At 42.0% G+C, this 14,189-nt stretch overlaps 1 protein-coding gene across 2 annotated transcripts in view; it reads left to right on the top strand.

The window, feature by feature from the left end:
• Positions 1-14,189, top strand: part of LOC121620920 (thyroid hormone receptor alpha) — a 109,890-nt gene that overhangs the window by 61,191 nt on the left and 34,510 nt on the right. For both annotated transcript variants that reach the window (XM_041957166.1, XM_041957167.1), the window contains exon 5: positions 13,657-13,885. In XM_041957166.1, the coding sequence (XP_041813100.1) occupies positions 13,830-13,885 (56 nt within the window). In that variant the 5' untranslated portion in view covers positions 13,657-13,829. The remainder of the gene's footprint in view (positions 1-13,656; positions 13,886-14,189) is intronic.

Genomic DNA, 14,189 nt, shown 5'->3' on the forward strand with positions numbered 1-14,189 from the left:
GTTTTCCACATTTTATATTCTATTGGCACTTATCAGAAAGAAAAACTTCTTTTTTTCAGATCAATAAAATACTCAAACACAAAAAAACTAAATAAAAGAAGTTCACATTTGCACATTGGCCCATGATTGGCTTCCAGTTTGTTTGTGGCACGTCCACATTTTTAAGGCAGATTTAATGTGAGCGCAGGGAAACTCTGCTCCCTCAGCAGATGAAAGTAAAAGAATGTTAGCTAGAAAATATAAATGCAGCTGCCAACGACGTGTCGGCAGAGCTGAGCTGCACTGTGACAGAAATAAAGACAGTTTGACATGAAGTTCGATTCAAGAAGAAAAGCTTTCTCGCTGCAAAGCGGGATGGTAAAGCACTCCATGAGCTAGATGGGAGGCGGTAAAGAGGACATGCCAGTTACGGAGACGTTTGAGGGAATATTATACAGTTGGTGATGTTACGCTGTCAGCTTGCATAAAGAGCCTGAGGCAGCTGTTGGAGTGTAAGTGTAAATTTTCCAGCTGCTGAAGTGTGTTCCTGTACCAAAATATACCAAATCAAATCGACACATGAAATCTTAACAGGAAAAATAGCTTGAACTCCACAATCGTCCAGATCAAAGCACGAGAATTTTTAACAACAGTCGTGAAAATACATCTTAATTTTTTCCCAATGGCAGGGCCCAGCAAGCTCCAGCAGCCCCTCTGTAGCCTGAGAGGCAAAACCCAGGGCAAAAAGAAGTCACCACTGACATGTCATGAGGCTCAGGATCGCTGTGGATACACTGTAATAATTGAAGGCAACATGGATGAACATCCACATTTAGAGCCAGTGCTTCTGACATTGGGATGTTGATGGATGGACAGTAAAGCAGCACTGTTACTGAGTAAAACAGACTGAAACTGCAAAATTGCAGCAGGAGAGAAGATTAAAATGAGGCGAAAGCAGTGAAGCAGTGCAGCTGTATTAGTTATTATCACATCTCAATAGTCAGCCCTATTTTCGTCCTTGCTTGGGCAACAAGACTGGGTATCAGATTATGATTGTTCCTACATGTTTTCAGCAGCGGGGTCAATTATGCAGCTGCAGCAGGGCCACAGCTTCTGCTGAATGAATAACAGCAACAGTGGACAGAGGGATGAGGGGGAGCGCGGTCATTCTAACACATCCACACAAACAGAGAGGAGAGGCGAAAGGAAGGTCAACCATGGCAGACTTACATTCTTGGCAGCCCTCACACTGGCTGATCATTAGAGAGGGAGAGAACAGGGAGGATGGAGGGGATGAAACAAAGGAGAGGTGGAGGATGAGAGACAGCAGGGACATGGAGACAGAGGGGAGAGGAAGTTATAGAGCTTTGATTTCAAAAGGTCAGTCTTTGCTTTTATGTTGCCTCAGTCTCTGTGCGAGTGTGTGTGTGTGTGTGGGTGTGTGTGAGTTTGTTAGTATCATTAAGTAAACGAGTCATGGAAAGAATTTTTGAATCCCAGCTGGAAGGAACACGGGTTTTGATATGGCGGCTCCATACGGGCGTGTCTTTATTGTTTGACTTAATGCAAATATGTCTGTATGCCCGAACTTGCCTGCCAGCGTCCACATTCCTCTATGTGTACGTTACAACACGGCCTTGCACTTGTGTTGCTCAAGCATTGTTCAGTTTAACGTAAAAAAGGAGGGGCTTTGTCTGCGGTTTAGCCCCTGTACAGAAAAAGGGACGCTTTCTTTTCTATGTCCTAACAATACCTCCACTGGATGTGCAGAATTAGATATCTCTTTCCAACTAAATACTAAATAGCACTGCCTCATATCATTCAGTTTTTCAATCTGAGAGAGGCAGAGGTGGGAGGGAACGACACTGTGTGAGGCGAGAGGGCCAGCTGCATGCTGGTGTCCTGAACACAACAGGAAGCAAGTGATTGTAGTTTGCACGGTGATTTGGCCACCAGTGGCTGTGACACACTTGGACGCAGTTAAGGTGCTTTAAACCCCTCCCCCTCGGAAGTCAGGGCTCAGTCCAGTCTTTATCTCAGATGTCCGTCACAAATAGCCATCCACGAGTCTACTTAGAAGTCATAGGAAGAGACAATCATGTGTGAGCTTTCAGAGTTATCCAGTATGACCTGAAATGTCAATCAATCAGTGAAATGTACTGAGAGCCCAAAGTGACATATTTGTTTGATCAGCAGTCCAAAATCCAAAATCAGGTTTTTATGACATATAAGACAAGCAGCAAATCCTCACTGACAACATGAGACCAAAGAAACTGAAGCAATAAATCAGTTTGACTCACTGATCAACCAATCGATTAGCTAATTGTTTAGTCTTTATTTTAAACTTTAGAAAATAGATCTAGTTTTCCATTCTTCCAGACTTCGCTGAATAGATAAAACTGTGAAATGCAGGCTTGGCAGCATACGGACACAGAGCTGCGACTGCTCTCTGCTGCTCACTGCTCAGTCATACAAATGACTGTTGTGTCAGTGCAGTGCACGAGCTGCACGTTTAGCCTGCTAAGGTCCGTTAAATAGCCTCTCGAGAAGGATGGAGGATAAAAACCTGAGGCTGTTTCTTCCTTTCACTCTTTTTCTCTCGCCTGGATAAGGTCTTCACCAGGAGTGCAGACTGACGTGAGAGGGGGGTGGATAGACATGGTAAAGCAGCAGAGTGTGCACTGTTACCATCACCGTGAATGAATAATAACGCTGCTGGTCTTTCCTCAACTATGGATGATCTCTCCATTCATAATTAGACTTTTCAAACTTCAGCCAGTGCGGTGAATGAGCCCGATCTGGCCTGGACGGTGTAGGAAGTATTGGCAAAGTGCATAGTTTGAAAGGAATTATTGATAAGTACGAACGAGCTATTACTGATTAACATTAGTTGATAAATGTATTAGTTGGTCATCAGAAAATTGTTGACAAAAATCATACCACAGAATCCTTGCAATAACTGTTATGGAGCTTTCAATCATATCACATGGTCTTCCTCAGCAGATGGAGATGTCCAGCTGTGGTGGAATCGTAGATGTTTGCCTTCTCATCCATGTTGGTTTAAAAGGTTGAATCTTCACTCTGGCCCTGGGAACAGCGGCTGACATAATCATCACCTCAAGATTTTCAACTATTTTAACAATCGATTTCAATCATTTATCCAACAAACGTGCCAAAGGTTTGCCAGTCTTCATTCAGGTTTTGCTCATTTCTGTTTTCTCTCCTTTCTTTCTCTTTAGTATTTGGGTGGTTTGGAGTGGTTGGACTGAATAAGACTAGATATCGCAAATAATCGTTAATACAGCTCGGCACAAGCATGAGGGTGTTGACTCACTGCAATATCAAGTCAGATAACTCTTTCTGATTATCTGTGCAGACGAGCAGATGGGCGAGGTTTACTGCATCCGGACGGCTCAGATTAGAATCTGCACCAGGGTCAGCACCCTCGACAGCTTGTGTGCGCGTCCATCATCAGTTGTGTGTCCTGAGCTTAAAGAGTAACTTAACGCTAAATCCACCGCGGTGAGTGTGTCAGCGGCACACCTTCACTCTCAGCCGGTTAAAAAAAAAAGGCAGCTGGGGTTGTGTGAGTGAAAACGCCAAGCATCCAAGAAATTCACATGTTAACTAATCTGATAAAGGTTGTCAGCAAAATTCCTGTCAGAACCATAAGACAAGCTAACATTGCCATAGAGACCAGGTGATGAGGAGGCTATGATGACAGCCTTATTATTAAAAATCATGATATGCCTATAATATATAACGCTGGTCGTGCTTCTGTGGTTGTCATGGTGAAAGTAGTGTAATCAGTAATGCTTCGTGTATGTCATGATTTGTTTGCTTCGTCTGTTTCTGGTGTTTTCAAGCTAAAACAGCTTTTAAGCTGCTCTTTGACCACTACTTTGCCACCTGCTCGCACACTCACTCGGATGTCGTGCAACACCAATATTCCTTTGTTCCTCTGTTTTCAAGTTCAAAAAAAGCCTAAAATATCGCCTCGACTTGCTGAGTGGTGATCACTTCTCCCCATTTTTCTTTTCATCTCTTATTCATGAAGCCGATTTATTCCTTTCAGCCGGAAATCACATTTTATTGCTCAGAAAATGTCACATTTACCAGACAGTCGCTCTTCCATTATCCGCCCATCACCTGAACACACAGAGGTACTTTAAAATACTATTTGTCACAAGTCGAGATAGAACATAGAGATGTGTGTGTGTGTGTGTGTGTGTGTGGGGGAGAAGAGACACAAGTTTTTAAAAGTCCAAAGAGATAAAGAGCTAGACAGTTCTCCCTCACACACACATACATGTGCACACTCACATGCCCACTGAATTACACACCTACACACACACACACACACATGAATCAGGGGGTTATGCATGCTAACTCATTAGTACATGCACAGTTGTGTGCAGGCAGACACCCACAGACATAAAGTCACATAAATACACTTATATATGCACTTGCTCCGAAATGCAAACATAAAAGCACCCACACATCCACGCACGCACACACACACACACACTTTGCCATCGGTCTGTAATTACAGTCGCTGGCAGAGAAACAGCAGCCATACATAGTCAATGAGAGCAGGGAAAACAATGAACACACAGAGCAGATGATTGCTGTAAATAAAAGAATGAAAGTGGAACGAGGGAGGAACGGAGGAGGACACGATGCCGCTGGCACGGAGGGAAATGGGGATTGGAAAGAAAGAGGGCGAAAATAAAGTAGAAAGAGATAGAGGAAGGGGAGAACGACGTGAAATTAAGTTCGCTCTTTTTCCATTTCTGTGTCAGTTTGAAATATGAATAAGTAAATTCAGACTGTTTGACTACATGCACAGAGCAGAGCGACTGGATGTAACATCAGATGAACTGTGGTAATTCCGTCAGGTTAAAGGAGAGTGGTTGACAGCAGTAATAATTCAAAAATGACATTCAAACACTTCACTGTGATCTTTTCTGTCTGGGCTGAGGCACAGTGCTCCATTCTGTACTTCATAAGAGAGAGAGTGTGTGTGTGTGCGTGCGTGCATGTGCGTGGGTGAAGACAGCTGCTGCAATGAAAGGACGCTGATGAGTGTGTGAGAGTGAACCAAACAGTAACGTTGAGTACCGTAAATTCAAAACAGTGAGTTGAAAGATGCTAAAACATTCGTAGAGCTGAGCGGGTTTGCAGAGTCAGCTGATAATTCTCTGTGGGTTCATCAATACAGGTGACCCCGCGTCATTCGATCCATTGCTAATGTAAAAATATCGCAGTACCAGTGCAGTGGATCAGCTCAGAACAGCTACTGAGCTCTCAGGTGAGCATGACAACTCCGTCTGCTGACTGCGACACTGCTGAAAGCTCCAGAAAGGGCGAGTAAGTGGACCTTGAGCTGAGATTGCCTTGTCAAACTGCTGCTTCAGAGCTCAACATTAAATGTTTTATGGCACTCCCTGTTTGCATCGCCGCAGCATGGGAATGCCTGTGTCAGCATTTAGCCCATACAGGATATACAGGGTTTTTCATAAACGCAGCCGCAAAACAAGCACTTATACTGTTTGGTGACATTTCCAAGTATCCTCACTAATCCTGAAAACAATACCTAACACACCTAGCTCAAACACTGACTGTGACCACAAGCCTGTAAATTAAAGTAGTGAAAACAGAAAAACAGCCAACGGTTCAAAAGTTTCACCATGTGTGAATGTGGAGGGAGGGCACTACGTACATCTTATTCTGCTGCCAGTCAGTGGTGTTCTTAGTCATGCTAACAGCAAATGTAGCTCAAATTGTAACCACATTTGCAGAGAACGAGATAAAGAAAATGCGAATGAATACACGTTTCTGTCCTCTACTGCAAATATCAGAAGTTGACCACATGGAGATAAGCAGTTGGTGGCACTAATTCTCCAGCGTGCAGAAGAGGAGGGAGGGACCAGATGACTGAATTAACTTCAAACAGTGTGCAAAATGTTATGGAGATATGGTGTTTGTTTTGTGTCATTTGAGGAAGGTTGCACTCTCCTCATGGCTCGATACATATCTGATCATTCGTCTGTCACTGTTTCTTGTCTTTCCAGTGAATTTGGTACAGATATTCGTATTTTGATTTGTCGAGTGCTTTCACAAAATACCTCCAAAACTAATGCTGTTCCCATCAGCCTCAGTTATACTTTGCATTTAGAGCTAATTTGCAAATGTTAGCACACTATGACACTGGATTAAGATGGTAATCCTGGTAAAAATCACACCTGCTTAGCATCAGAGTGTAAGCATTGTCATGATGAGCGTGTTGGACGTGGTTAGCATGCTGAAGCTTTAGCTCAGAGCACCACTGTGCAGCCTCACAGAGCCTTCAGCACAGATGCAGACACCGCCTTGCTTCATTCTGAGCAAGTGGTAGCTTGTAAGATTAGCCTGCTGAACGCTGCGCCTAAGCAGGCTAAAACATACAGTATAGGCCGAGTACTTCCATGAACTGCGTGACCCAGGTCTGGTTAAAGAAACAGGTTGGGACTTCACAACAATCATTAACTCGTTTGTACTGATAAAGTCATCTTAGCCCAGGACATCCTTTTAGCCGAGCACAAAGCCGTTTTGCCCTGGCTTCACCCACTAAGTCCTGCCCTCGGCCCGTCGTAGCCCACTGATCTGCCAGACTTGAGCTCCAGAGATCACGCAGCAGTTGATGTGGGTCTACATGACGCGTTCTGCCGAGATACTCATCAGCTAATATGGACTGTATGCAGTATTCATAACTTCAGTTACATTGTGCTTCATCAAATGTTTAACACGCACTCAGTGAGCTGTAAAGCATCCAAATGTCAGCTGTTAAAATGCAAACCGTCAGACAGTGACAGTCACTTCTGTGTGTTGCACTGAGTTGCTATTTGACCGGTGGAGGAGTTTCCAGATCTGCTTGTTTTGAGACCTGTAAATGTGAGGGTAATTAAAGACAACACATCAGGTAATAATACAAAGCAAAATTCATTTTCCGACTTTGACTTTGGAACAGTAGTTGACCAAACAGTCTCACCCTAAAGAGTGCTGGAGCTTTCAATCTAATTCTAATGTGAACATCCTTTGAGATGCTCTGAACATTTACGTATGAAGATCAAGCTATTCGACTCATACAAGCTTCTCAATGGACCTTATAATAAATGAATAAATGAATGTTTGCGATGGATACAAATGTGTGGGTTCTTTGATTTCTTTCCCTTTACACATTTTTGTGTAACCAAGTCAAGAAAGACATTAATAAAAATAGTTGTCCTACAAACTTTGGCATGGACCAAGAACATGTGTTACCAACAGTTAAATGAGAAACCCTACCGGCACTTTGCAGCTCTCCTTTTGGGCCACTACACGTCTGTTTGTGTGCTCTGCCGGAGTGATTACAGAGAAAGGGTGAGTGATATAGTGGGAGAAAGGGGAGGGAAGCAGACAGTCATCTTTGATCCTTCTGTGCTCCTTCTTCTCTCCTTCTAATCAGCTTGGACGTCATCCAAGACCTGCCTAGTCTGAGACAGGTGTGTGTGGGTATGGGTGTGTGTGTGCGTGCGTGCGTGTGTGTGTGTTTGCACATAGATTGTGTCCACGGTTTTGACTTTCTGTGGTGGAGAGAGCATGTTTCACACAGACTCAGGTGCATATGTGTGTGTCTGACAGTTGGAATAGACCGCAAGTGTGTGTGTGTGTGTGTGTGTGTGTGTGTGTGTGTGTGTGTGTATGTGAGTGTGAGTGTGTGTGAGTGTGTGTGTGTGCTTTGCAATACCCCAGTCAGATCTCTTAATTGCCAAGTCCTGTTTCCAGACAGACTGGGACAGTATGTACACAGCAGAGTGTACATACTGATCTGTCTGTAGTTAATGCACAGTACATTGATCTGTATGTACACATGGCCTTGTATGATTTTTACACCAAGTTTATGTGTGTGTGCGTGCGTGTGTGTGCATGCGTGTGTGTGTGTGTGTGTGTGTGTGTAACTGGGTTGAAGGTGAGTTTCTCAGAAGTAATTCATTTCATTTCATGGCTTGTATGTTCCCTTTTTTCAACTTATTGTTTCATGTTGTTTTTCATTTTTAATAAGTTACAAATATTTTTACTAATTAATAATTTCTTGAGGAAACAAAGAGGGCAAAATTCCTGTGTTAACCTTTACAGAGGAGAATAGAAAGCATCCTGATTTCAAACATTACAAATTGGCATGGGGTGTGCAGGGCCCAGGACAGCAGGGCTCTGCAGCAGGTGATTAAAACCACACAGAACATCACTGGTACCTGACTACCAAGTCTCAGTGGTATCGGGGAGGTGATGTGCCTCACCGAGCCCAAAGGACACTAAAAGACAATCACCCCCCCCAGCCTGTTCACTCTGCTGCTGTACCACCAGACTACAGAGCAGCTTCTTCCCTCAGGCTGACCCCTCAACTCATCCTCCACACTCCACCATGAATAATGCTTTATTTGTATGACTTATGTTTTGCTCAACCATAATCTTTGTTATGTGATAAGCATGAAGGGGCTACAACATTTTGTTGTAGAATAATAAACAAAAGAAAACTTCTAGTGAAGTTCAACACTTTATAAGTAACTCTGTGTGTCCACTGAGTGTTCACCTTTTGCAGTGCTGCTATCTCAACATTGTAGTAAAGTTACTATTGACACTTGGTGTGGTTAGAACAGTGTTAGCTGTTCCCATCACCAGTGTGTTCCAACATGAGCTCAGAAGTCACATCGAATAAGCAGTAAACATACATTAACGTATACCCAAAGAGAAAGAAGTGCTCTTTGCTTCACAGCACATTTTATTAAAGCATGCAGCACATTAATGTTGTAGCAGTATTTGTATTTGACATGCAGATGTTCAAAGTGATGAGTTTCACTGTCAACATAAAAATCCTCACCCTGTGGAACCTGAACGTCTTTGTGCGGTCTTTCAAAGGCAGCTTCAGCCTGGATGAATTGGAGTGGGGTGGGTAGCTTTATCTTGGCATAATTAACTGAAAACTGAGGGTTTCACAGAAAAATACCCTGGATTTTCTGTAATTTAGGGGCTTTGGGAGATGTAAATGCTAAGTTTAATGCCATTGAGCCAGTTAGCTGTAGGCTAAAACTCAAGCCCCATTTTTAGCTCATATTTTTCTGTGAATCTAAACTTCAAATCAATGAGCTGTTTTTGACAGAATCATTTGAAAATAGCATGGTTGCAGATGAAGCTCTCAGTAGGCGCAAAAAAAAACTAGCTGATGAGAAGTTCTCATCATACATCAGAAATGGAAATGATGTGTAGAAAAGCAGAGAAGAAATTCATAAAAAAAATGACAAATGAAGGTTGAGGGACTGATGACGAGTGGATGGTTTCACAAAAGCTTAGAGCTTATTCTGACATAGCATAAACGTTCATTTTTCACTTTGTTTCAGAGGACTAGAACTGGGTTGTGTAGTTCATGGTGCCATCTTTTTCAAACCTTTTCATTTGTAATTCTACTCTCTCATTACTGTCACTCTGCTGCATGCTGCCAGCGTACAGTCATACATTTCCTTGCTTTAACTGAAAGAATGTCCAGCAGCATTCAGAACATTGTGCAGTTTTGGCATTCATTTGCAAGGACACCTCCAAAAGATTACTTATGAAAAGAAAAACTTCAGCCTGAAAGTCAGCCTGGGACATCTCCAAAAACATGTGAAGGGTTTGCAGATGGTTCACATTTGTTTTCCACATTTAACTTGTAAGTATCCCAAGCTCAAATGTCCATTTAATTGATTTGTATAATAATCTGTTGTGCAATAGTGCCAGTAACTTCTTCCTCTATCCTCTATGTCTGTGTATGGTCTGAAAACATCTTGGACAGAGGAAAGGTCCGGGAAGCACTCCAGCTCAAATTGATAGTGTTCATATCGTATCAGAATGAAAATCTCAGATGTTTGTCTTGTTGGTGTTGGATATGTGTATATTTGGCCTATCTGATCTCTCACACTCTGATGCCATCTACTGTCACATCTGGAGAAGTGGAGCTCAGCTGCTCAGCTTTCTTTATTTCAATACCAGGCAGCATTAAAAATCTTATAAAACAGTGGCAGAAATGAAACTGTCAGATGCTCTTATAAGGAAAAGGGCATTATTTTTTTCTTTTTTATTATTCCCCACAAGGTAAAGACACTGAAAACAAAGAATTTATCCTACAGACCTCCGCTGCCATCCAAATACACACACACACACACACAAGAGTTGCCCTGGTTGGCATTAGCACTGAAACAATAAGTCAGTAAATAGTCATTTGTTGTTTAGTTTAGTGAAATAAAACTAATTACCAACAGTTTTCATAACCAATGAATCATTCAAGTCATTTATTAAACAAAAACATTTTGCTTTTTCATTAATATTTTCACATTCCAGCCTCTCAGATGTGAGGGTTTGCAGCTTTCCTCTGCTTTACATCACTTTTATTATTTAATATCTGTAGTCTTGAACGCAAACAGTTTGGCCTGAGGGGAGCTGTGCCAGACATTTTTCAATATTTTCTTGCAGCCCCGGGTGACATCGTTATTTATTATCATGAACTAAAGCTGAAATGTTTTGGTGATTAATCAATTAGTCCTTTGGCTGTTATTTTGATTATCTATTAATGGTTTAAGCAGTTGGGTTTTTTTTAAACGCTCCGGCTCCAGCTTCTCAGATGTGAAGAAGTTCAGATTATCTCTGATGTTGGATCATCGTGAATAGAGTATCTTTGGGTTTTGGACTGTTGGGTTGACAAAACAAAACGTTTGAAGGCTTCCCCCTGGGCTTCAGGAAGTTGATGAGCTGAGATGTTTAAATGATTTGGACACAGATGCAGTAGCTCTCCAGAAAGATCACGAGTTATGAATAGACAGTAATGTTTTAATCTCTGGCAAGTGTCCATGGTGTTAGCGGGATAATCCACCCTGAACCCTGCAGTTGTAGAAACATGACACAGTTAGTAATGATTAATTAGCAGGATTGCATTATTTTTGGATTACTTGGTCAAACTTTGGACAGCTTTCCTGTCTCGTAGAGTCAAGAGCCAAAACATTCCAACAGGAGAAGCTCAGACTGTTGTTTCTTTTCATTTTGATTTGATTGGATGTCGGTTCTAAGATGTCAGAGTATGCACTCACAGCTTCCAGCCAGTCAGAATCAAGTGTTCTCATGGTATAAAGACAAATAACTGATTATTGAGTCATTATCATTATGTTTTCAAAGAGGTGGTCTGCTCAGCTACGTTGTAGTGCATTGAGAAGTGCAACAATTCACTTGGCGTGGATGGAACATACCACTAGGTGGCACCACAAGTAGGATTTTTAGCATGGGTGTAGCTACTTTGGAATCCCCAAATATTGGTATTGGCGTAAACACCACTATATTAGTAGTCATACATGTATTGCTATAGCAGTTACTGAACTCACAATCCATTGTCGTCTTTCACTTTATGTCCGTTGTGTTTATTCATCATTTCCTGTCAAGCCCTTGTTTGTGTGTGTGAAATGTGCGTCCTATGCTGGAGACCCCGGCACTGCCATTAAAAACAAAAATCACTGTTGCTTCTAAAGAAGCTGCTGCTTCAAATACGTTGAACAGCTGTTGCTGAACAGTGAACAGTCGGCAACAAAGTGTTAGACCTATCGACTGACCCACCGTGAGCCAGCGCCGTTCCTCAAACCTGGCCAGCTGGCAAAAAACATTTAAAAAACCTTCAGAGCGTCAACTGTCAGCTCAGAATCGCACTAAAAATCATTATGGTTGCTGTTTCCACTCAGACTTCTTCAGATCAGTGTCATTGGTCCATCGAGAGAAAAACAGCCTGCTCAAGCTTGCAGCAAGCACATGCCTTTATTTATATTACCTATTTGAATTTTATGATGCTCCCGCATATGTTAGAATATATTGTTATACCTGGCCTTTTTCCTCTCGCTCTTTGAGGTCTATCTTAGACTAGTTATACATCTTTTGGACGAGGCTGGAAAATGAGCATAAATGTGTTTTTAGTACACCACAGCAACCTGGCAAAGAAGCTTAAATGTACCTTTACTGTTTATCTGCATTATCTGTAGCTGTGAACTTTAGCCACAAAGGGGAAAAAAACCCATGAAAATTGCAGAGTGCAATGTACTGTCAGTTCCTTTCTGAGGACTTGTAAGTAGCTTATAGTAAATTAGATTTGGCTGCAGTCTGTTTCCTGGAATAGATGCAGGATTGTATTGGTGAATGGAGCATGGTGAACACGGAGGCTGTATTGTGAGGGCAGACGTTTGTCTAATAACAGCATCGAATGAGGAAATTAAAGAATGAAGTGGTTCAAAGAGCCTGACCTCCTGAGTGATGTTCCTTAAAGTTGAAGAAGATTTGAGTTCTTGTTACTTTCAGAGCAGCTCTGTGTACTGAAAGGCTTAGTTCAAATGTTTTGCATGTGTGTCTCCCTCAAGATAAATTTTAACAAACTTTTAATTCACCCAATACTTTGGTTTATGACCAAATATTTGCAAAATTAATGAACTTAATCACTGCGTGGATTATGTTCAGAGTCCATGTTTCTTTGAGTGAATGAAACACTACATTTATGCAGGGCGCTGGAGTTGCAGGTTGGTGGGTGGGGTGAATGGTGGGTGTACAAATTGTAGGATTGTGACATCAAAATCCAGGGCTCGCATCCAGACTGTGTTTAGGTTTGGGCAACAAATGCGCTTTTGTTGAGGTTAGGGAAAGATTGTGATTTCATTTAGATATTAATGACAAAGCTTATGACTTAAATTTCTGCATTAAAACAGACCTTCCCCTAACTTTAACCAAGTGCTGCCAGTGCCTAATCATAATCATTAAGAAGCTGAATAACGCTGTGGTCATTACGAGTGGATAGTGCATCGCAAGACATTTCCTCATAATGTTCATCATGAACATAATTTTGTCAACATTATGTCTCCCTCAAAAAGAATATGCTGCTGCAGGTCAGGTGTGTGTAATCATAATTGCTCTGAGACAGGGCTGGAAACCTGCAAACCATTGGTACGTTAAGAATTGATAGAAGTTATGGATCATTTGCGGCACCACATGCCATTTTATTTCAGTCCCACCATTTAGTCCTGCACAAAAAGCTTTAGTGTGATGGTCTTTATCTCCAAAATGTCACTTCCTCAGACATGGTTTAGTTAAATTGTTTGAGTCATTTATCCACTTTCGCTGTTGCAGCTTCTCCAGTGTCCAGATTAGCTGGTTTTAGCTGTGTATGATTGAAAACTGAACGTCTTTTTTGACTTTTGGTCGACCAAACAACATTTGAATACATCACTTTATGCATTTTTCACTATTTTCATGTACCACAGACCCAAGGATTCATCAATTAATCAAGAAACTCATTCTGCAGATTGATTGATAATGAAAATGATCAATAGTTGCAGGCTTAAATGTTTTTTTAGTTTTAAAGGCCTAGTCCTCCCTTCAATATTCAATCCAATGTGTAATTACATAAATAGATACAAACTGTCTTACATGACAAATTGAAAGTAGAAAATCTTTAAAAATCTCAAATTCTTTCTTGGTCGCATGTTTTCAACAAGAAACGACATCTGTAATCTGATATGATATGTATGTGATATGTATGTATATGAAATTTAACGTTAATGCAACTGTATCTGTTTCTTACTGTGTCTCTCTCTGCCTCTCCAGCTTTCTTTTGCTTCCACTGATGTCCCGCCCACCATGCTCCTCCCAGCCAATCGCTGCCCAGATTCTCAGATGGCTGTCTGTTGAAGGTGCCGTCGGCGAATGCTGAGCAGGCTGGCAAGGTCGAGGTCCGCCTCATTGTCCTGTGATTGGCTGCTGGACGGGACTGAGACTGCATGGAGCCAATGTCCAACAAGCAGGATAGCAACTCATCAGAGGGAGATGAGAAAGGGTGAGACAGAGAGAGGGTGTGTGTGTGTGTGTGTGTGTGTGTGTGTGTGTGTGTGTGTGTGTGTGTGCGCGCGCATGTGTGCGTGTTTACTGAAATGTGATGGATTGTACATCTGCATGTGTGTGTCCATCTTTGATGTCAACATGAAAGGAAAGCAGAGATTAACTGTGGATTTGACAGATGAAAGAATAGCTGCAGGCATGGATGGATGGATTGATGGATGGATGAAAGTATACACTGATGCAAAGCTGCAACACAACCTCAAACCATCCGAGTCCCCTGCAGTCTGCACACGAGCACTTCA

The sequence above is a fragment of the Chelmon rostratus genome, chromosome 17 (genome assembly GCF_017976325.1).
Source record: "Chelmon rostratus isolate fCheRos1 chromosome 17, fCheRos1.pri, whole genome shotgun sequence".
Classification (NCBI taxonomy): Eukaryota; Metazoa; Chordata; class Actinopteri; order Chaetodontiformes; family Chaetodontidae; genus Chelmon; species Chelmon rostratus.